The 24761-nt window shown below is 46.5% G+C and overlaps 1 protein-coding gene across 1 annotated transcript in view; it reads right to left on the reverse strand.

Annotated features, from left to right (window-relative positions):
* Gss (glutathione synthetase) overlaps positions 1-20143 on the reverse strand; it is a 31368-nt gene extending 11225 nt beyond the window's left edge. Inside the window, exons 1-6 of the mRNA XM_059261726.1 lie at positions 20032-20143; positions 15333-15467; positions 7023-7168; positions 4474-4549; positions 4027-4166; positions 3211-3327 (exon numbers count right to left, since the gene is read on the reverse strand). Coding sequence (XP_059117709.1) covers positions 3211-3327; positions 4027-4166; positions 4474-4549; positions 7023-7168; positions 15333-15461 — 608 coding nt within the window. The 5' untranslated portion in view covers positions 15462-15467; positions 20032-20143. The remainder of the gene's footprint in view (positions 1-3210; positions 3328-4026; positions 4167-4473; positions 4550-7022; positions 7169-15332; positions 15468-20031) is intronic.
* Positions 20144-24761: the final 4618 nt, after the last annotated feature.

Genomic DNA, 24761 nt, shown 5'->3' on the forward strand with positions numbered 1-24761 from the left:
CTGTGATGTCCACAGGGCCACATTTGGTCTCAGTATTAGTGGGATCACTAACGCTTACTGAGCCTGCTCCTTTCTGTTTATCCACAAGTTTCTTAAAGAAGCAGGGGCTTGAACACTCAGGAAAAAGCTTCTACCGGTTGAGATATTCTCAGTGTTAAACACGGGCTCTTCCCTCCCTCAACTAGACTCATAAGGCCGGTGTTTTATAGTACCAAACTCCCTTTCTGCTATAGCTGCTCTGTTTTGTACCCATGGCCTCTTGCTCAAACCCCTGAAGTCCAGACTTTGGCTTAGTACTCTAGGCATATATTCTGTATTGACCTCTTATCTATCTCTGCTTTTTCCAACCTTAGCTGAACTTCTTAGTCTAAACTGTGTTCACTTGACTTCTTTCTACTTGGCTAAATACTCTTCTAGCCTGCCTCAAGTCAAGAGGACAGATAGGACGTTTAAATTGAAAACTGACTTTAAGCTGGGATCTTCAATACAAAGTGGAAATAGTTTCTCAGAAGCCATCTTGCCTTGAGAGGCCCAAGGGCCAAAGGTCTTGGTCTTCATTTTGTATCCTGAAACACTCTGCTCATGGGTAGGTGTTTGGGGTGGGTGGGAAGGGTGGCACCTGGCCCAGGATGGCTCACCTCCAAGAAGAGGCAAAGGAGGAAGCCTGGAGGCTGGAGGCTGAAATGGAATTTCATACACTGGCTAATTAAGCCAACCTTTCCACTTGCCAAACAATGAAAGCCGGACTCAGAAAACACACTCTACCTCCTATTGCCTTCAGTTCTGAGAAATCAGGACAGAGTGGCACTCGGAAAGCTGTCAGTTGAGGAAGGTGAACTGGAAATGGCACGCAGGCTGGGAGAGAGGACCCAACAATCCTAGTCCTGGCTCTGCCAATGACTTGTGGTGTCCTTGAGCAGGTCAGTCAACTTCTTTCTCTGAGCCTTCTCTCATTTATGAAATAGAAGTGTCAATCAGATCATATGTCCCAATCTTTTAATATCAATAATCATCCTTCTTCTACTCATTCTAACTATGGGCCCTGTATTTTACTGTTGTTGTCTTAAAGATTTAATTTATTTATGCATGCATGACTGTGTGGTTGTATGCCACGTACATGCATGGTGCCCTCAGAGGCCAAAAGAGGGCATCCAATTCCCTGGAGCTAGAGATATATGTGGTTGTAAGAGACCCCATGTAGGAGCTGGGAGTCAAACTCAGGTCCTCTGGAAGATCAAGAATAACTCTTAGCCTCTCAGCATCTCTCCAACCCTAGGCCCTATGTTTTGAATGCATTTGTTTAACTGAAATCATAATTTTATAGAATGTTGTGAGCAACCCATATGGGAATTGAACTCAGGTCCTTTGAAAGAGCAATAAATGCTCTTAACTGTGAACCAACTCTCCAGCCCCACTGAAATCATAATTTTATAACCAGGACTGGTGGTGTGTGTATATAACTCCCTACTTGGGAGGCTAGAGCAGAAGGATTGTCATGAGTTCAAGGCCAGTGGAGGCTATGTAACAAGACCCTGTCTCAAAAGCAAACAAGACTGGGGAGGCAGCTGAGTGGTAGAGTACTCTCCTGGCACACACAAGGCCCTAGATTTGATCCTCAGCATGACCAAAAAAGTTCTTTAAAAAGCAAACAAAATTATAATTTAATTCTCAGATTTCTTTTCTTAAAAACTTTTTTTTTTTTTTTTGAGGCAGAGTCTTGCTATATATTCCTGGTATGAGACTCACTATATAGCTCAGACTGGCCTTGAACTAAAAGGCCACCCTCCTATCTCAGCTTCCTGAGTACAGGAATTACAGGTGTGGTTTTGTTTTTTGAGAAAGGATCTTGATACATAGAGTTGGCTAGCCTGGAACTTGCTATGTAGACTAAGCTGGCCTTGAACTCATAGAGACCCACCTGCCTCTGCCTTCTGAGTGCTGAGATTAAAGGTGTATATCACCATGCCCAGCTCAAGACAAAAAAAAAAGTCTCAGAGAAAAGACGTGCCAAGGTTATATGCTTGCTCAGCAGATGAGCCTTACCCACTCTGACAGCGGGTAAAGCCAGTGCCTGCTCAGGGGCCACAGAGCTTTTACCCACCAGTGCCTAACTCGGGGCACGTGAGTGTTTCCTCCCCACATTACCCTTGGCCTGGCGAGAGACTTCCTCTGCGGCATTTGTCACTGGCAGTTTCTCAGGTGACCTCGTCCCCTGACTTCACTTTCTTAAAATGGAACTTGGCAGAGGATTCTACTTGACATACTGTTTGTCCACCTTGTAAATGCTCAGAACTTGAGGCTTCCTGGAATTGAGTGAAGCTTTAGCAAGCCTAGAAAGGCTCACTTGGAGGCAACAGTACCATTACATATGCAGGATCCAGGAGCTTAGCACCGGGTCCTACTACCAACTCACCAACTGCCTTCGAGCAAGTCACTGTGCCTCTCTGAACCTCAGTTTCCTGATCTGTGGAACAGGAAGAGGACCAGCACCACCTCAGAGCGCTCGCTCTGAGAGCTCAGTGAGACCCTGGGTGGAAACACTCGGCACAGGTGGGCTGTGCTCACACTGCACAGCTGCTAGCAGTGGCCTCTCAGCTATCTGCAAGTCACTTACCTAGCATCTTCACACATCTGGAACATGGTTGAGAAACAGGAAGAAAGCAAAGAAAACACTTCTAAGCAGTTAAAATGGACACCATGAAATTCCCAGATCAAACCTGACCTCACTGAAGAGGTCCTCACGCCTTTTACACATGATCATAACAACCAAGATCCCTGTTTTTCCCCAAATCACAAGGTGGGAGGCAGAGGGATAGCAGCAGAGGAGTCCTATTGCAGGCACACTGACAGCAGTAAATGTAAAAGTGGATGGTGAAGAGGCCAGCGTCACAGAGCTAATGGACAGGAACTTAAAGCCAGCAGCACAGGTGCTTCTAACCCTAGCTGGCACCAGTGTGTTACAGCAACATGCAATCACTGTCCATCATCACGATGAACCCCACGCCACAAGGGAACGCTACATTAGAGTTAGCATCTCTTATTTTAGAAGGAACCCAGAACTCCACTAATATCTTTGTGGCACTTAAATGTGTAAGTTTCTATTTCTAGAAACACCCCTTCCCCTACTGATGTCTAGCAAAGGAGAAGCTGCCCCACCCTTGAATGCTGACACTAAAGTGAGACACTACTACCATCTTTCCACATTCTTACTTAGCTGAGCCATAGAGCTCCCAGGCTTTGGCGATCCCCAGGGCTAGTCCCTTGCTGGGATTATTGGAGAGGATCTTGGCAGCTTCTTTGGTCTTTTGCAGGACGTTGAGAACATGTCTGTTGGAAGAAAGATAGCTGCTGAGTTAATTGGATGGACCAGGATACCCTTCTGCCCATGACCTCACAGATACATATAGGAACATTACTCTGAAAATCAGCCAAGTGCTTAAAGGCTCCTTACCACCATTCCTGGAGGACACACCACAGCTGGGATATGCTGAGCCGTCCATACCTAGATGTACATGCCCAGAGGAGTCCCGAGACCCCCGTGTGGTCACTCTACCCCAACTCAGTTTCTAAGGGAGCTGGAGCCCCTCACCTTGGGCTCCCAGGTGCTATATGGAATCCTGCTGCAGACCATATGGAACTGTAGTGAGCATGATGGCCAGGAAACCACTACTGTGGCCCAGCTCTCAGATGGGAATTTCTGAATTCCCCTCTGCTTTGGATCCAAACTGCTTTCAGGCCTCAGATACATCAGAGGCCTCTTGAAGGCATCATTCTCTCAGCCCGGAGGGTTAATTTGTACAGAGAGAGGCGGGACTAATATGCTATGAGGTCTCTTCTTTGTCTGGCATAGAAGACATCTGATTTCAAGTAGAAAACTGCTATGGGGAGAAGATGGAGGCATGGAGAAACCATGATTCAGGGCCCAGGAAGGTACAGGCCCAGAAGGAGACCCTTGGCTTGGCCAGTGACTATCCGTCCATTGACCTCTTCCCCACAATGTGCTCCATAGCTGCCCTGGGAACCCACCGGTGCACAGCAGGAGTTCGGGAGGCCAGGCCCGCAAAGCTGGCAGAGATCGTGTTGATTTCGATCTGTTTCAGGGCCGTGGAACCATCTGTGCTGCACTGGAACATGTAATCTGAGCGATTCAGGCCCAGGAACACAGTCTGTGGAGAAAACTGAAGGCTGAGGACACGGGCCCGGGGGCTGCTCTGGAGGTCTAGCCACATTGCACTCTGTAGAGCTAAGGAGGACCAATACTCCCAAATACCAATGCTAATACTCCCAAACCCAGAGGATTCATTCTATCATCCCCGGACTGGTCCCTGGTATGGAGGCCCAGTTGAGACCAGTCCGAGGGAGATTCTTACAAGGAAAGACTGAGGCCAATTGTTTTAGTCAAAACAAAACAAAACAAAATACCAGAGAGCAAAGAGACAAGTTCCAGACAAAGGAAGGGCTAGGAATGGGTACCTGGGCAATGCCCTCTTTCAGGACTTGCTTGTAGATATCAAAGAGACGGGCCGTATAGTCGTCCTTTTTGATGGTGCTAGAGAAGAAAAGAACATTTCAGGCTACACAAGACCCTACAGGCCATGAGTCCCACCCCTACCCACCCCTACCCACCCACCTCTAGATAATTTCTGGGTCGTGAATACCCATTCCAACCTAGCAGAAAATAGTGCCTAATAATCTACTCTAGAGCCAGATGACCTGGGTTCAAATCCAAGCTCTACCAGACACTGTGAGGCAATCTCAGTGAATCCTATCCCCTCTCTGTATCTTAGTTTGTTCAATTGTGAAGTGAAGAGGAAAATAGTTGCTTATAAAATAGGCTCGTGGGGAAGAGTAAATGACACAGCATGGTTTTTAAAAATTCAAACATCTTGAATAACTGATGGCTGATAAGTTTTCTGGCTGACCTCAAGTTAACTCTCCATAGCTCCCCCTGCACTCTGGTCACCTCCCAGATAAGTTTCCTCCTCCTCCTCCTCCTCCTCCTCCTCCTCCTCCTCCTCCTCCTCCTCCTCCTCCTCAGCAGCAGTTTGCTGTGGGCCTGCAGGTTTTTCAGGCCCAAGGTACATATCCTGGTTTCTTTTGTAGGTTTACCCTCACGTGATACCACTTCCTTGGAGAAGCCTCGCTTTCTGTGTCAGATTCCTTTCTAGGTGCTCCCACAGCACTGTGAATGTCTCCTTTACAGAGCTGAATGAAGATGCAGTTGTCACTTTATTATATGGCAACTAATGTCATCACTCCTGTTGGGCTGGAGACCACATACAGCTGGGGCTGGATCTAAATGGGCTCATCATCTCAGCCCAGTGTGCTGCTGTGGCATGTGACGTGCTAGGGGCTCATCCAGAATGGTTTTCAGGAGCCTTAGGAAGAAGTCCAGCAAGGAGGAGTCCACAAGTCCCTTAACACCATGTTGTTGCTTCTCAAGATTCAGGGCAAACTCTGTGTCCAGCCACGCCAGGCCTGTAGGCTGACCTAGTTACAGAAGTTTGTGGTGGAGCAGTGTGGGGCAGGCAAGTAGCTGTCTTGGAAGGCTCTCTAGAGGATGAGTTCTTTCACTGGGGCCTTGCTTAGCCCTCGGTGAGGAGAAGAGTCCCCAGCTGGGCCTTAGCCTCCAAGAAAAGTAGAACACATTTTCTCTTCTCTGAAAAAGAGATACCTATCAACCCCAGGCTCTAGGCTACTGTTTTCCTTGAGGGGGTGGTGGTGGTATGTGTACAGAGAGGAACAGGGAAGGTTGAATTACTGAGATGGGCTTTGGAGCAGGTCTCCCACATAATCACATTGTCAAGTGTAAAGGAACTAAACCTGGCTGCTTGTAGTGAGCATAAGCAAGCCCATCCAGAGAAAGAAGGTGGTTACAGGGTTCACATATTCATGACCCCCTGGATTGTTGGTTCCAAGGCAATGGTTTCCAAACTTCATATGATTATTATTCCTTCTCACATTCAACCTGTTACCAAAGAGCACACATCTGAGAAAGATTTGGTCTCTAACAAAAGAATCTAGTTTTCCATTGAAAACCTAATCATAGATACACAGTTATACACATATAGCACACATATAAACCATTTTTATATATATAGTTAATTCTAAAATCAGCAATTTATACTTAATTCCAAAATTAACCAAGAAATTTCACTTGCCTTAGGACCTGAAGTGGGAGGAGAGGATCTAGTGAGAAAAGGCAAGGGAATGACTACCTACTTGGATCTTGGGTATGGCTCAGTCTGCATTTTGTCCTACCCAAAGATATGAGGCTTTAGGTGACAAGAAAAAGTCATTTAAAAAATTAAACACATCCTTCTAATGGTGGGATGAAGAAAGAAGGGCCTTTGCTTAGAAGTTGGAATCTGACTTTAGAACCCAACAACTCCCTAAAATCTTTTCTTCCCAAACCAGATAATTTTCTGTAATTCCAAAGGGGACCTTTGAAAGACTTACTTTTATTTTATTTCAGTGTATGAATGTGTGTGTGTGTGTGTGTGTGTGTGTGTGTGTGTGTGTGTGTGTGTAACTACACTTTGTCTAGTGCCCAAGGAGGCCAGAAGTGGGTGCTAGATCCCTGGAACTGGGCTTATGGAAAGCTGTGAGCCACCATATAGGTGCTGGGAACTGAACCCTGGTCGTCTGCTGCAGCAGCCAGAGTTCTTAACCACTGAGCCATCTCTCTAGCCCTCCCTCTCAGTGGAGATTTCTGTCATGAGAAGCAGGGGGCCACTGATCACAGAATCATAGCAACCTTGGGTCTCAGCCAACCTCATTTTCTAGATTAAGAAACTGAGGCTCGGAGAAGAAGGACTTTCCTTCTGCTTATCATACAAAGGGCAGTAGAGCCAGGAGTAGAAGGCAGCTCTCCTTACTTCTCTTCTATTTTTTATTTCCCCGGAGGGGTGCCTGCTCCCCACTCCACCAAGTTAGCTAACACAGCAACAACTCCTGGCTCCCCAACCTTCCCATTCCAAGCTTTTGGCATCTCTGGCCCCAGAGGCCTTAGCACTCAGTACCTAGACAGAGTTTGCTCCAGGAAGGTCGAGTTTTGGCTGACAGCATCCACCAGCATGTTGAAATCCATCTGCACAGCATAGGCCTGCTCCAGCAGAGCACTAGGCACTAGTGAGGGGAAGAGCGTGAACGGGGCGTAGGTCACCACCTGATCAATGAGAAAGTGGGGCAGAGGGAGAGCAGCTGTGAATGGGGTGTCTCCTTGCAAAGTCAGGCCGATGCTACTGAGCACACAACTGCAGAACGGCAGTTACTTCAGGAAGGGAAGAGACGAGAGAAAAGTAAGAAAGGGTACAATGACAGCTTCCAGGTCCTGTGACAATTCTACAGGATTTTCTTTAAATGAGAAGCAAACAACAAACTCAAAACTCCCACAAAAATTAAGTACTTACTGCATGCAATCATTGTGCTGAACACTTAAAAAGGGTTCACCATGCATCTAATTCTGTGAGGAAGGTACTATGTTATCCCAACTTAGCACATAAAGGACTCGGGATAGAGATTATGTAACAAGTCTAAAATACATTCAGCTGCTGGTGATTGGACTTGACCCAGGATGGTTACTAAACCACTCTAACACACTCAAACTACATGCTCATCTGTACCCACTCTCCCCACCTATGCTCCTGACTGATATGTAAGCCAAGTCTATCCCCATATCAGGAGCTCACACCCCAGGCCTCTGGCCTTCTGGCTGGCGTAGAGGGAAACGCCTACTGGAAGGGCTGCTGAAGTGAACTGTGGCTTCCTGAGTAGAAGCCAGTAGTGCCATGCCTCTGTCCGAGGGCTAGAAACGACAACTCAGGTTAACAGGCTGGCATTAGTTAGACTCTGGTTTCTTTGGACTTTGACACAGTCATGAAATCAAAATGTCATTTAAGATAGTTATTCTAAAAGAGAGCAATGCATTCTGAGATTTCTAACAACAAATTAACTAGAACTTGGGAGATGATAAATAGACCGTGACTTGAATTATTCACCCTCTGAGTTAATATCAATTTGCCATTATGGTAGAAAGAGTTTATGGTGGTAGAACTTTCATTAATATACTTACTTTAAAAATGACCTTGAACTAGATAATACAAACACCATACACATTTTAAAAGAGCTCTAAATAGCCGGGCGATGGTGGCGTATGTCTTTAATCCCAGAACTTGGGAAGCAGAGGCAGGCTGATCTCTGTGAATTCAAGGCCAGCCTGGTCTACATAGTGAGATCCATGACAGTCAGGGATATGTAGAGAGACCCTGTCTCAAACAAACAAACAAACAAACAAACAAACAAACAAACAAATAAACAATAAAAGAGCTAAGGGTACATAGTGAGAAGTGTGTTTCAATCCCACTTCAGCCTGAGTCACCTAGTTCTGGCCCCAAGACAAGGTCTACTTGTATCAGATGTCTTTATACTCACATACATGTTCACAAATACATTATCTCCTTTTATACATATATATATTTTATACATATAAATCCTGTCTCAGAAACACAGGATTACTGCCAATCATGTAAAGGGTGACCTAACACCCAAAGCAAATGTAAGATGACAACCAGCTTTAGACTCAGGAGACCGCCTCTCTCAACAAGTACCATCCAACTCAAAAACTCCCCAGAGGTTTTCTGCCACAACTTCTCTCTGTCCTGACCCCAGAACTCACTGTACCTACTTGAATGTAGGATGACTAGCACACAGCTGTTCTCTGCTGTCTACAGGCCAAAGGCTGGAACACACAGGCTCTCACTTTTTAGAGAAAACACCAGCACATGTATGACAATAACACTCTGCTTTGTCTCCAGGGAGACAACAGGAATGGTAAGATGGTGAGGGAAGCAATTGCTCTTACCCCCACGCTGGCCTCACTCCAGACTGGGGGCGGGGGGGAGGCTTGAGCCTCTTTACTTATATTTGTGTGTGTGTGTGTGTGTGTGTGTGTGTGTGTGTGTGTGTGTGTGTGTGTTTTCTATGGCATGCATGTGGAGATAGAGGACACTTTCTGGGAACTGAGTCTTTCCTTCTACCACTAGGTTATGGAATCAAACTCAGGTCCTAAGGCTTAGTGGCAAATGCCTTTACCCATGGAGCCATCTAGTGGCCCAGTCTTGAACTTCTGATCCTCCTGATTCCACTTCCCAAGTGCTGGGATTACAGGCATGTGCTACGACACCCTCCCAGTTTGATTTGGATAGATAAACTGGGTAACTTTCCATCATTATTACTATTATTAATTATATTATTTGCATGTGTGTGTGTGATGTATATACTTGTTAGTGTGGGTGAGTATATGTGTATTGAAAGTTGGGTGTCTTCCTCAACTGATCTCCACCTTATTTTTTGAGACAGGGTCTCTCACTAATCTTGAAACTCAGATTTGACAGGCCTGGCTAGCCAGCAAGCTTCAGGGATTTGCCTGGCTTCCAGTCCTGGGGTTCTAGGTGCCTACTACTGTCCCAGGTGTGGATTCTGGGATCTGAACTCAGGTTCTCACACTTGCTCAGCAGGTATTTCACAAAATAACCCATCTCCCCAGCCAGCCTCTTTAAAAAAATAATGCTGGTGTAGGGCTGGAGAGATGGCTCAGTGGTTAAGAGCACCAGTTGCTCTTGCAGAGGACCTCGGTTCAACTCCAAACACCCACATGGTGAGATGCAGCTCACAACCATCTGAAACGCCTCTTCTGTCCTCTGTAGGTAGTGCACATGCATACACTTGGTCGCACACACATACACATAAAATAAAAATAAATGTTTTAAAATAAGGATGCTCATAACATTTTTAAAAAGGGAGGAAGACAACACTAACAAAAATGTTGGCTTGCCTTTGAGGGAAGCAGTGCCTGGAGAAAGGAGCCTCACTCCACACAGAATGTGCTTTTGAACAGGGTACCCAGCTCCTGTGTTACCTCTTCAAAGATGAACTCCCTCCCTCCTGCTGCAGGTGCCAGATCTGCAGCCCACATGTGGCTGATCTGCTATGCTGATCTACAGGGTGAAGGTCACAGTCCCCTCCGCCCAGTATCAAGAGCCTCTTGGCTGTCTGACTTCACCTGACTTCACCCACTGACCAGCCCTGCCTAGAACATTTTTGGCCTCTCCCTACGTTTGGGCCCCTGCTATACTATTCCTTTCCCCCATCTGTCTTTTAAGTTCTAATTTAACTATCATTCTCCATTTTACGTCTAGTCAAAATGAATTACTTCTACCAGGCTTCCTAAGAAAGACGGGAGAATATGCAGAGCATGGCCTCGGAGCCACACTCCATGGGATCAGATCCCGGTTGTGCCAGGTTCCCCACAATTTCAATGACCTCAGTCGGGTTATCTAACGTCTCTGGGCTGCAGTTTCTCCAACTCTGCTGTGATGAGGGTTAAAAGAGTCAGCAGTTCCAGAGTGTTTAGAATAAAGCCTGACACACGGTGAGTGGTCAATAAATGACAGTTAATGCTGCACTGCCTGCACCTCCTCCTCTAACGACAGGCCTTAATTTTATTCCCTGGTCCATTCTCCAACTAAACCCCGTGCTCCAAAGGTGAGAACCTCTGGCTGACTCACCTAGTCTTCCATGTCAAAGCTGTGCTGACATGAAGCAAGGTATGAATTAGAACAAAATCATATATGCCTGCACACACACACACACACACACACACACACACACACACACACACGGGGGGGGGGGTGTCTTTTTCCTTTAAACGATTTATTTTGTGTGCATTGGTGTTTTGTCTGTGTGATGGTGTCCAAACTCCTGCAACTGGAGTTACAATTGTGAGCTGCCATGTGGGCGCTGAGAACTGAACCCTGGTCAGTGCTCTTAACTGCTGAGTTCTCTCTCCAGCCTCGTCTTTTTCTCTGGATTGGGAAGGTCACTGAGGACCAGGGAGATGGCTTGGTGCATAAAAACAAAACAAACACAGCAGCAAAACTGGACTTGGTGGTGCACACATGTAATCCTAGCAATCCTAGGGCGAGGTGGCAAGCAAAGACAGAGAGCTGTGTGGACGTTCCCAGGCCGGCCAGCCTGGACTGCAGGACAGCAGAAGAAAGGTGGAAGCTGAGAACTGATTCCAAAAGCTGTCCTCTCACCTACACATGAGTGCCTGCTCACACATACCTACACATGCATACCATGACACATGAGTGCCTGCACTCACACACACCTACACATGCATACCGTGACACATGGGTGCCTGCACTCACACACACCTACACATGCATACCTTGACACATGGGTGCCTGCACTCACACACACCTACACATGCATACCATGACACGTGGGTGCCTGCACTCACACACACCTACACATGCATACCTTGACACGTGGGTGCCTGCACTCACACACACCTACACATGCATACCATGACACGTGGGTGCCTGCACTCACACACACCTACACATGCATACCATGACACGTGGGTGCCTGCACTCACACACACCTACACATGCATACCATGACACGTGGGTGCCTGCACTCAAACATACATATACAAACACATACAGACATACATACAAATAATAACAAGTGTTTAAATAAAGAGAGCAAAATCTCACTGAGAGTCAGGGAAAGTGGTACACATCTAAAATCTCAGGACTTGGAGGCTGAGGCAGGAGCATTGCCATAAGTTCTAGGCCCTGTCTCAAACTATCCTCATTTCCCCAAAGAAAGAAGTCTCACTGAGGTCTGTGCCTGTTGTAGGCTCCATTAAATCCCAGAAAGATTAAACTTTCACATGATACCCATTTATTAAAGGAAGAAATAAAAACTTGAAAAAGAAAATATTCCACCTTGGATTCTGGTAATTCATAAACCTGAAGTTCCTAGACCAAGCAATACTATTTCCAAAACCGGAGGCCAACCTCCCACAGTATCAGCCAGCTCTCAGTAACTGCCATTCTCATGTACTCGAGCCTCGGCAAGCACCTGAGTCTGGACAATCCACCAGGCCCATACCTGAGCCACACAGAAACAACACCAGAAGAACGTGCTAGGTCAAAGAAAACAGTGCCGGCGCCTCCTCAGTAACCAGCGTGGGCAGAGTTAAAAGCAACGGCAGGGAGAAAGAGAGGACGGAAGGAAGGAAGGAAGGAAGGAAGGACGGAAGGAAGGAAGGAATCAAGCAAGCAAGCGGGGTAGGAAGGACGGAAGAGGAAAGAAAGGAGCAAAAGACAGAAGAGCTGGTCTGTTACGTGCCTTTGCATACAGAGAGGAAGGGGGCTGGGTGTGGCGGTACCAACAGGAAGTACAGCCACTCAGGAGACTGAGGCAGGAGAATAGAGGGTTAGAGGCTTGTATAGACTACACAGTGAGACCCCATCTCAAAACAAACAAAAAACTGGAGAGAAAACAAATATCTAGTTATTTACTTGTTACTTATTCATTATTCCCTGAAAGGATAGTAAGACACTAAGTATAGGCTGCCTTTAGGAGAGGGGGGTTGGGTGGACAGGGAATGTGGAAGAGTGGGTTAACCAACTCTTGAAACTTTTGCATTTTGACACAGGAAAATGTTTTCTGAATGTATTATCTAGTTGCAAAATAAACAGATTTCTTTTTGCTTTTTTTTTTTTAATTATTTATTTTATGTGCAATTGGTGGTTTTGCCTGCATGTGTGTCTGTGTGAAGGGGTTGCAACTTCCAGAACTGCAATTACAGACCGTGGTGAGCTGCCATGGGGGTGCTGGGAATTGAACCCAGGTCCTCTGGAAGAGCAGCCACTGTTCTTAACCACTGAGCCATTTCCCCAGCCCCATCTTTGTTTTGTTCTAAGGATAGTGGTTTTTGTTTGGTTGCTATTGTTGTTTTGAGATAATATCTTAATATGTTGTCCCGCTGGTCTCAACTTGTGCCTTCAAGCAATCCTCCTGCTTCAGAAGTGTGACTAAGCCCAGGTAAAGGAGGAGATGTTTTAAATGTGGATACAGCAGCTCTACATTTACATATCAGTCCTAGAGAAACACACACAGCTGCCCAAGCACGCATGCATGATTCCTTGTGCTATCTGCAGACATAATGTTCCCTAAACAGCCCTCGGTACAGAAAGTTAAACCGCTGGAACACTAGAACAGAATGAAATTGTCCCTGAGCAGGACAATTTCATACGTATAAACTAAAATGTGACGGTGTGCAGCCAGACCTATGACAAGCAGTGAAAGCTGGTGGCGGCAGCTCTGAGGAACTGTGTAGTGCTCTGCTCTGCACTGAACATGTCAGCAGGTTATAGCTGTAGGGCTGACTGCAAGTGTCACAGAAAAGTTTTATAAGGACGACGACAGACTCAAATCAACATATCAGAGCATCAAAAACTGGGAAAGTATGGCGCTAATGACAAGCATATTTGGCTAATATATAAGTGAACCACATAACAGGTTAATAATTACAAGAAACTTGGCTGCCGGGCGGCGGTGGCGCACGCCTTTAATCCCAGCACTCGGGAGGCAGAGCCAGGTGGATCTCTGTGAGTTCGAGGCCAGCCTGGGCTACCAAGTGAGTCCCAGGAAAGGCACAAAGCTACACAGAGAAACCCTGTCTCGAAAAACCAAAAAAAAAAAAAAAAAAAAAAAAGAAACTTGGCTACCTTCATAATTATGGTAACAAGTATAATACCAGATGATTATGTGTGGGCAATAGTAGGTATCTCTAACGGAGTATTTCTCAAAAATGATACACTAAGCCGAGTGGTGGTGGTGCATGTCTTTAATCCCAGCATTCGGAGGCAGAGATGAGCAAATCTCTTGAGTTAGAGGCCAGCCTGGTCTACAGAGCAAGTTCCAGGACAGCCAGGGATATACAGAAAAAACCCTATCTCAGAAAAACAAACAAAAAATACACTAAAGTTCTTTTAAAGTAAGTATTTGTGGAATGGAGCCTGTAAGGTAAGAGCCACCCTTGAATTTAAACAAAATTTTGCCTTCGACTGCCTTCATCAGTTTATTTAATAGTCTATTTTTGAATTATAAAATAAAATATGCTAGAGCCAGCGGTGGTGGCACACACCTTTAATCCCAGCACTAGGGTAGCAGAGGCAAGTGGATCTCTAAGTTCGAGGCCAGCCTGGTCTACAGAGCAAGTTCCAGGACAGCCAGAGCTAAACAGAGAAACCCTGTCTCGAAAAAGCAAAAACAAATAAATAAATAAAATAAAATTGCTGCCTGATAAATGAGTGTTTAATCTTTGCATCACAGAACAGATTTATTCAAATAATACTGAGTGTTACCACATATTTACACAAACGTGACATAATTATGACATTGGGGACAGTAGGCCTAGAGCAGATAGAATAAGTGACTACGTGAGCACTAGAATTTGGCCTTTACTTTTAAACATTTAATCTGTTATAACCCTTGACAATAAAAATAAACTGATACTGTTTTATCAAAATATGAAGCTAACCCTTACAGGAGGCTAATTCCTTAAAAAGAGATTTAAGACAGACTGCTAAACAAAAATTAAAATTAGGGGCTGGAGAGATGGCTCAGGGGTTAAGAGCACTAGCTGCACTTCCAGAGGTCCTGAGTTCAATTCCCAGCAACCACATGATGGCTCACAACCATCTGTAATGAGATCTGGCGCCCTCTTCTGGCCTGCAGGCATACATGCAGACAGAACACTGTATACATAATAAAAAAAAAAAAAAAGATTCTGATATTAAAAAAAAAAAAAAAAAAATTAAAATTACAGCACAGAATAATAATATATATGGTTCAACTTGGATTTTAAGTTACACACATATGTATATTTTATATTTTAAATTACATATATACGTATATATATACATATGTATGTGCACAAAAAGCTGAAGGAGTATATAAAAAACCTAGCTAGGCATGGTGATGCATACGTAGGGTCCCAGCACTTAGAAGGGAGATGTGGGAGGACTGCCATGAGTTCAAGGCCCTCCTAGTCTACACAGTGAGTTTTAAGCCAGCTAGGGCTCCATGCTGAGACTCTGTTTCAAAAGCAAACAAACAAACAAACAAAAGCAATTGCAGAGAAGACATGTGATTGGGAGTGCTTGATCTATGATAGGTCCCCTGACAAAGTGCTTCCTGGGAATGATCTCCTAATTGCCTCACATGGTCAATTATGCAGTCATATCGCCTTCACCTATTGGAAGAAAGTACATCTTACAGGAATTAAGTAGCTGCCTAAATTACACTTCAACCCTCAGATTTAAGTTTGATTACTCCAGCATGCTGCTTTTTACTTTACATACTTCTGGGAATCAATTTTAGTTATTAAATAAAATAAGGAAAGAGACATAGTCTTTGACCCACAGGGGCTGCCCCCATCCCGGGAGGGTAGGCTCTAAGCAGCTTACATCCGAGGAGCTGGGATTCTGTGCAGACCTCAGCAACACGCCCTCAGCCAAGGCTCGGTCTATGGCCTGCTGTGCCAACTCTTCAAGCTGCTTCTCATCCTGCAAGATGCTCCCCCAGCTGGCAGCCATCCCCACCTGTGAAGACAAGAGGGCTTGGTGACAGAGGGCCCAGCAGCCACTGGAACGTGGCTACAGCCAACACTGTGAGACTTGGCCAGTTGCCATGGAGGGGCCATTGTGGTAGGGAACGAACTGCTTCCACTTCCTCCGTGTGCACAAAACGAGTCCCACGGTGCTTCCAAGGCTACTCCTTCTCTCTTTGGGGTCTCAATACAACAACGGTATGACTCTCACAGGGAGGAAGCCAAGGTTCAGAGGAGTAAAACGACTTGCTGGAGACAATGGCAGGTCTGGCTGCTGTTTAAGTGCAGGTCTCTGGACTTCCGGTCCTAAACCCCTCAATGGAGAAAAGGGCTCTAATGCCATATGTGACTGGAACAAGTAACTTCCGCTCCCAGAACTACGGATTCCCTATCTGTGCATAAGTAGGAAGGGATAAATGAGTGGTTTCCAAACCTGGCTTAACATTCTGGGTTGCTTGGGAAAAAATACATATTACTGGGCCCCACCCCAGAGATTATGATTGAAGGGGCTCAGCGGGAGGAAGGGGCTGAAACTGCATTTTAAAATGTTTTCCTAAAATGGAAATTGTTAATTTCCCTTCTTTAAATTTTTTTTATTACATTTATTAGTGTGTGTGTGTGTGTGTGTGTGTGTGTGTGTGTGTGTGTGTTGCCATGGAATGCTTGGTAGGAGTCATTCGACACTCTGCAAGCCAGTTCTTGCTTTCCACCACGTGGCTCTCCGGGATCAACCTGAGGTCATCAGCCTTGAGGCAAACACCTTGACCTAATGAGTCATCTCTCTTGGTATTAATTTCCTTTCTTATTCCGACAACATACATCAGTAGATATCAAACAAAATATACAGCAGGTAGGGGAGGAGACTATGGAATGTCATGAAATGCAAATAAGATCAACTGTTGTGGAATATCTCTTCACACGGTGTGAAGATGTGTCACTGTGACTGGTTTAATAAAGAGCTGAATGGCCAACAGCTAGGCAGGAAGAGGTTAGCAGGACTTCTGGGGACAGAGAAGTCTTGAAGAAGAAGAAAGGCGGAGTCACCAGCCAGCCGTGGAAGAAACAGGATGGGCAGAACAGTAAAGGCATCCGAGCCACACAGATGAAAAAATATGGGTTAAATTAAATTATAAGAACTAGTTAGGAACAAGCCTAAGCTAAGGCCGAGTTTTCATAATTAGTAAGTCTCCGAGTCATTATTTGTGAGCTGGCGGCCCAAAGAAAAATCCGTCTACAGTCAATTTCTCCCTTATATGAACCAGGAGCCAACTTACTAGCACAAAACAATTACATCCTTATGTGGACATTTATCAACACATATAAAAGGGACAAAAAAATATTTTTAAGAAGTCACATTATCATTAATCCCAGCAGTTGGGAGGCCGAGGCAGGTGGATCTCTATGAGTTCGAGGCCATCCTGGTCTACAGGGTGAGTTCCAGTATAGCCAGGGCTACACACAGAAAAATCTTGCCTTGAAAAACAAAGAAAAAAGAAAAAGAAATTACTTTATCAAAGTAGAAATACCTGAAACTGAGCTGCCCGGCCCAAAGTGAAGAAGTATTCTGCCTGGCTGCCAGAGATGCTAAGAGGTCCACCAGCTCACATCTGGCTACTCATTTATTTTATAGCAGGTTTTGGGCTTCAGAGGATCTGGATAAAAATCTGGAAACATCTGGTCACTATTCTTGTCCCACCCTGCCGTCATTTAATTCCAAGAAACAAACATGGCTGCCGTACTCAGTGGTTGTCAAGAAGGGAGTTGGACAATGATAGATAACTTCCATCATTTTCAGCCTCTGTCTCCTTCTCATGGATGAGCTGGTTTTAGATAATTCATCCAAGTCAGCCAGCCTCAGCACAATGCTTTGACAGAATGAACATGCGATCTCAAGACAGAGATCCGCCTGCCTCTGCTTCCCGAGTGCTGGCATTAAAGGCATGCACCACCACTGCCAGGCTCAAAAATGTATTTCAAATAAGAAGTTTTATTACTTTTTTTTTTCTGGTCAGGATTTTGCTATGTCACTCTGACTGGCCTCCAACTCAGCAATCCTCCACTCTCCCAAGCAATGGCATCACAGGCATGAGCCACCACACCCAGCTGAACAGTTTACTAATTAAGCTCTCTGTTTTGAATGCTGCAGGGCATGGTGCTGGCTGGCTTGGTGAGGACTCCCTGGCTGACAGCCTTTCAATGATGGGCATGTCAGCAGGAAGGAACCAAATAGTAGGACTCAGGCTCACCCATAACAACTCACTCCTATCTCAATGTCTTCCAATGCCAACTTCCTTAATGATCTAGGGGCATCCCACCAGGCCTCACCTCTTAAGGGTCCCACTACCTCCTAAAGTCACCACATTGTGGACCAAGCCCAACATATGAACCCATAGCAGAATGCTGTATGTAGGAACTTGTCTTGGCTGTACCCACTTTACAAGCAGTGGGAGACTTGTTAAAGGTCATATAGCAACTTAGTAACAGGGCCAGAGGGGAACCCATGGCTCTAACATTAGAGCAACTGGACCTCCACTAGTCCCCATCTCTACATACCTGGAATTCCAATAGCTGTCTATTGCTGGGTTTTGCTTGGCTTACTAATGCCAGGCCCTTGGCTAGGTACTAGGGACATTAAAAATAATTACTATGGATGGGCATGGTGGCCCAGGCCTTCAATGCCAGCACTCAGGAAGTAGAGGCAGGAGAACCATGAGTTTGAGGCCAGCCTAGGCTACACAGGAAGACCCTGTATCAGTAATAACAATAATAGCGGGGCTGAGGCAGTGGCTCAGTTGGTAAAGTGCTGGCCACACAAGCATTAAGCAAGAACTTAATCCCCGAGCCGGGCCGTGGTGGCGCACACCTTTAATCCCAGCAGAGCCAGGTGGATCTCTGTGAGTTCGAGGCCAGCCTGGTCTACAGAGTGAGATCCAGGACAAGCACCAAAAAACAAAAACAAAACAAAACAACAACAACAAAAAAGAACTTAATCCCTACCACCCACAAAAGATGGCCACAGTAGTGTGGTACTCTTCTGAAGCCCCATTGCTGTGGACATTGTAACAACTGGACCTCTGGAGCTTGCTGGTCAGTGACTGTGAGTAAGTTCCAGGTTCAATAAGACCCTGTCTTCAAAAAATAAGGTAGAGGGCTGGCGGGTGGAGAGCCTGCTACACAGCATGAGGACCAGAGATCAGATCCCCAGCACCCACATAAATGCTGGGCAGATGGGGGTGACCTATAATCCCAGAATTTGAGGGGCAGAGACAGAGGTGAAGAGTGACCAAGGAAGACACCTGATGCTCAGTTTTCCACACGTGCATGTACATATAAATGCACTCTCACATGCAAACAGACACATCTGTACACACACACACAGAGCTCCAAAGGGTGTGTCACAACTGAGGGAAACAGAATGTCAACTGTGGGTGTCCATGCACACTCATACACACAAACCCTATAATAACAACAACAACAACTAGAAAACTGCTAACTGGTTTTCTTTCTATAGACGTAACCCTTCTGTGACTTGTCTGGCTAATGGCACTTCAGTTTGCATTTTCACAACAAGTACTTCCCTGGTTTTCAAGCAGAATATTCAGCTGCTCCCTGGGATGCTCCTCCTCTGATGAATCTCACCCTGGCACCCAAGCCTCCCATGCATGCACTTTTCCCCCAAAGCCCATCTCTTCCAGTCCTGTGGATTCTGCTGACTAAACGCAGAGCTCTGAATTCCTCTATGTCTGCCTCTCCTGATCTAGCCACGCACCGGCCAACCCCCTCCTCTTCCCTGGGCACTAAGTAGATTCAGAGTAGTCAAAGCGTCTTAAGTGACTGAGACGCACCACCCTCTCTCACTTCCTAGGTCTCGGCAGATGCTGGTTTCCCTGTGGCTTAAAGGCTCTCCCACTGAGCTACGTCCACAGTCGCCGTATTCATCCTGGAACACTCCCCACAACTCTTGATTTAGTTTTGGAAGCCATCCCTGGACGTCCCTGTCCAGGTTCGTACCTCTACCATAAAAACAGCATTCGCCTTGATACTTCTCTGCTAGTGCTAGATCACAGTAGCCAGTGAAGGTTAACTAAGTAGTGATGAATGAATCACGAAAAACTTTAAACGCCCACATAGAAATCCGGCCGGACTTTAATCCCATGGGCGAGGCCAGGGCGGGCTCGGGGCCTGCAGCTACAGCAGGGTAGCTGGCCCTGGCTGGTCCCCATGATGGGCCCCGTTCACTCCCCATCCCTGGACAAAGTTTGGTCCTGAGCTCTCTCAGTTTCTGATGGTGGCTTTTTAAGTATTTCCTAGAACTCTGGCTCTAGCCTCGCTGACCGCGTCCGAGCTGGGAGCAGGCGAGCTGGAAATCTGGGTTCAGCACGCGCCAGCCCAACCCCCTCACTGGACACAAGTTTCCCCGGTGCCGGCCGCCGTCCCAGCCGCCGCGTCCGCCCGCCCGCCCGCCGCGTTCCAATCGCTCTCAGACCCCTCCCTCACGGCTCTCCTCCCGAGGAAACTTGACCCTCGCCAGCCGCCGTCGCCGAGCCCCGACCTACTCGTTCGTTGTCCAGCTGCTCGCCAAGCTCAAACTCCTCACGCCGTTACCCAGGCTCAGGGGGCGGGGCCTCGGCACGACCCAGGGCGCCTGCGCAGACCGCCCCGCTGGGCTTAAAGAGCTGGGTCGGGAAGGAGCCCTGCGTCTGTGAAGCTGGACGGCGGCCGGGAAGGGGCACTTCGTGAGAAGCGACCTAGGCTCTAGGGATACATCGGTACCCTGGGGAACAGGCCTTGGGAAGTAGGAAGGGGTGTGGCTCCATCGCGGGATGTTGCCTGCAGGCTTAGATCCCCGAGAGTCAGAGCCAGTGACGTCCTGTGAGATGGGACACTGTAGAATAGGGAGGGCATCGGGTCCCCTGCGAGAGCAACGAGTACCCGTAATCGCCCTCTCTCCAGCCCCATGGGGCTGTTTTTAAATATGCAAGTTCATGATCCTCCTACCCCTACACAGACCCCTCGTCCTCTGGCAACCCACAGCAATTTGACTTTCTTATTCCTAGATTGTGAGAGGTTTGTTCAAAATCTGAGGCTCCTGTTAAAATGTTACTTAAATGAAACGCATCTGACCAAACCCTAGGGAATTAATTATGACTAAGATACCAAACTCCTAATTAGTTTGATGTCAATAAAAGATGAGCTCTAGAGTATGGGGCAGGCTGTTAAGAGCCCCAAGGAAGAAACCTTCGGCCTGGGGTTCTAGCAGCGAAAAGAGACAGTTTCATATGTTAGGTTTGGGCAGATGCGGGCAGATTTCAGGTGTGAGACTGAGGCTGAGGCAAGCCATGGTTGTGGAGCTAGAGAAAGGGGGTATCAAATTGAGAGAGGTTTATGAGGGAGAATTGTTACTGTAAATCAGTGGCCCAACCCAGGGACCAGAATCCTTCACTCCCTAGATAAGGCAGGTACATCTTTCCCTAGGACAGATAGCCCTCAGATAGGTGGACTGGTAGTTACTGACCAGGTAGGAAGCAGCAACCCCAAGTGACAGGCAAAGGAAACCATTTCTAATTCATAATGAAATTACAATAAGCAGGGAATCCTGGGCTTGAGCCTTTAATTCCAGCCTTCGAGAGGCTGAGGCAGTAGGATCTCAGTGAGTTCTAGCCCAGCCTGGTTTACATAAGAATTCCAGGCCAGCCTGAGTTAGATGGTGTGAACTTGTCTCAAAACCAAAACAAACAAAAATGAGATTATAATAAAAACAAAAGCACCATGGCCCAGGGCTCTGTGTACAGGTTCCTCTCCTCTGAGCTGGATCAGCGGTGATATGCCCGGTGATTATGGGTGAACTATGGGCGGGATCCCAGATCTGAACAGCCCATTTGGTTGAGCATCCTCACACTGTGGCTTTGTTTCTGTTCTATAGATGTGGCAGCTGAGCCTGAGAAGTTACCTAACTTGTTCAGAGTGATATGGTGAACGGTGAGAGTGGGATGAAGGGTCAAAGGTCCTCCCAGCGAGGCTTTTTACCCTGTGCTCCTCTTCTTGGATGATTTACTTCTAAGTCCTGGCCTGGCCGGCTTCTTGTCATTCAGATGTTTGCCCCTTAGATGCCACCCCGCCTTGCCAGTCTGTCACATAGTAGTTATTAGCACCTGAAATTACTTCTGTTTGTTGTTTCCATCTCCTGGGTGCGAATTCCATCAGCGTGGCCATCGGCTGTCTCATTCACTACCCCCTGAAAGGCCCAGGAAAGGAAAAGACAAAGAAGCAACCTGAGAAAATATCAAAACCTTTGGAAGGGAGAACTCTAGATCAAGAAACCAGGGGGACTCACTGTTCTCTTACAGCAATGGTTCTCAACCTGTGGGTCACAACATTTAGGATTGAATGACCCTTTCACAGGGGTTGCCTAAGACCATCTGCATATCAGATGTTTACATTATGATTCATAATAGTAGTAAATTCACAGTTATGAAGTTACAATGAAAATAATTCTATGGTTGGGGATCACCACAACATGAACTGTATTAAAGGGTCGCAGCATTAGGAAGGCTGAGAACCACTTCCCCAGACCCTGGAGTGGTGACTGGAATGATGATCTGATAGAATGAGAGGGAGGGAGGGAGGGAGGGAGGGAGGGAAGGAGGGAGGGAGGGACATTAGTGAAAACTTTACAAAATCTCAGGTACTTCCCACCAGTTCCCTTGTTTAATCCTTCCACAGCCTTTCAAGGTAAACATTATCTCCACGAATTGGTTTGTTTCTTTCGGGCTGAGGCTCAGTTGGTAGAATATTTGCTGGCATGCATGAAGCTCTGGGTTTGATAACCAGCACCACATAAACCAGGTGTGGTGGTGGACACCTGTAATCCTACCATTTGGAAATTAGAGGCAGGAAGACTGGAAGTTCAAGATTACCCTAGGCTACATGAGACCCTGTCTCAAAACAAACAAACGAACAAACAAACAAACAAACAAAAAAATCCTATTCATTGGATGGAGACGTTTGTGTATACGATGTGGAGAAATTAAAAGATCTAAGATGAACATACTCAGTATGGAGGATTGGGATGTATCATGGTGGTAGCGTGGTTGCTTAGCACTGTGAGGCTCAGGGTTTGATCCCCAGCATCCCCTCAAAAAGGATTTAGAAGGCTCCCACTTTGCTCCCTCATGAACACTTCTTTAAAAGCTGGCCACAGGGGTATGTATCTGTAACTCCAGAAACTTGGGAGGCTGAAGTGGTAGGATCACAAGGCCATCTGGGGCTGTATATAGATTGCATCTCCAAACAGAAACCCAGGACGAGGAAGTTTTCCCAGGGTATTCCTAGCCCCATGCCTTTGCTATTGCATGTAGTAGACAACAGAGAACCAACTGAAGATTCACAGAGGTGGATGAGGTTGCAGTGAGCCTTGGTATCTATGATCTGAGTTCAAATCCTGACTCCACAACCGAGAACTGTGACTACAGCAAGCCCTCTGGCCTCTAAATCCACAGCCAAAGTGGAGTCTGTTTTTCCCTGTCTTTATTGCACTGGTCACAAGTGCTAGGAGCTTTGCTGCTTCCTTCTTACCACCAGGGTTAGTCCAGGAGTATTATGGTCTCCATTCTTACAGCTGGGGAAGTGGAGGCTTGAAGAGGTCTCCTGGTTTGCCAGAGGCCACACAGCTCTGCACTCTTAGCCGCTGGCCCTCTTCCTACACTTTGGGATGAGGTCAAGCTTGTCAGAGCTGACCAGTAACTCCGCTGCAGTCTATGTTGAAGGGTTCGTGGGAACACTTGAACATGAATTAGAAGACAAGCAAGGATGCCTTTAACTTTGTGCTTTATATTTGCCCTGTGATGGCCTCTCCAAGTCTCAGCTAGCTTATGGAGAGTGAGGTTGACACAAGGTCTCGTGCATCTTGTTACGGAGCTGAAGATACCCTTGAACTCCTGATCCTCCTGCCTCTACTTCCCAAGTGTTGGGATCACAGCCATGTTCCATCACGCCACACCGAGCTTGGTCTGGCCTTCTGATTGGGAAACCTCCCACTGTCCCAGGGTCTGCATCGCACATGGCTGATGTCTCTTTTTAGCCATGACATCACCCTTCTGGCACTACAGTTTATGGGGCTAACTATCTCTCCACCTGGCTGGGGGCCACTGCTTCAGCTATTCAGAGTGGAATTCCTCGGCCTTCCAGCCTCTAGCACGGGCCTGGCCCAGACTTGCTGCTCAGGAAATGCCTGTGGAATCCAAGTGGGGCTATTGCATGTGTTGAGGATTTACTATGTGCCAGACCTATCCCTGACACTTTATATGTGCTATCTCATTTACACCCCGGCAGTAATCCTGGGAGGGAGACGCTATTGTCCTTATTTTACTGAGAAGAAATAGAGAAGCTGGACTCTGCTGTAGGCCCACTTGCCATTGCTATTAGAACCCAAACTGGCTCTAGGGCAGTGATTCTCAACCTGTGGGTTGTGACCCCTTTGGGGATCAAATGACACTTTCACAGGAGTCACCTAAGACCATCAGAAAACACGGATATTTACATTATGATTCATGACAGTAGCAAAATTACAGTTATGAAGTAGCAATGAAAATCATTTTGTGGCTGGAGGGTCACTACAACATGAGGAACTGTATTAAAGGTCACAGCATTAGGAAGGTTGAGAACCACCGCTCTAGGGCACACACTCTTATAGTTCATCACGAACTGGGGAGGCCGCTACTTCTAAGACCCAGAATCCTCAGAGACCTATCACAAATTCTGACCCAGCTCTAACTTCATTTACAAGCAAAGAAAATTCCCAGAAAGGAGAGAAGACTGTGAGAAGGCTCCTCAGGATAAGGCTTTTGTCACCAACACTGAAAATCTGAGTTCAATCCCCAGGACCTACATGGTACAAGGAAGAACTGAATCCTACAAATTGTTCTTTGACCTCCACAAATGTGCTGTGACTCATGCATGTGCATAAATACAACTAAATAAATGTAAAAAAAAACTTTATGACTTTTCCTATTCTGAACATTTCATACAAATGGAATCATACCATGTGTGACCCTTATGACTTTCCTCTGGCCGGCATGATGTAGTCTGGATCAAAGCTTTGTTCCTAGGGCTGGAGAGATGCTCAAGGGTTAAGAGCACTGGCTGCTCTTGCAGAGGACCACAGTTCAGTTCCCAGAACTCACAAGGCAGCTCACCCCACTTCCGGAGAACCCTGAACCCTCTTCTGGCTTCATCGGCACCAGGTGCGTATGTGACACACACTCGCACGTGCACACAACATGGAAAA

This window comes from Peromyscus eremicus, chromosome 4, assembly GCF_949786415.1.
Source record: "Peromyscus eremicus chromosome 4, PerEre_H2_v1, whole genome shotgun sequence".
Taxonomy (NCBI): domain Eukaryota; kingdom Metazoa; phylum Chordata; class Mammalia; order Rodentia; family Cricetidae; genus Peromyscus; species Peromyscus eremicus.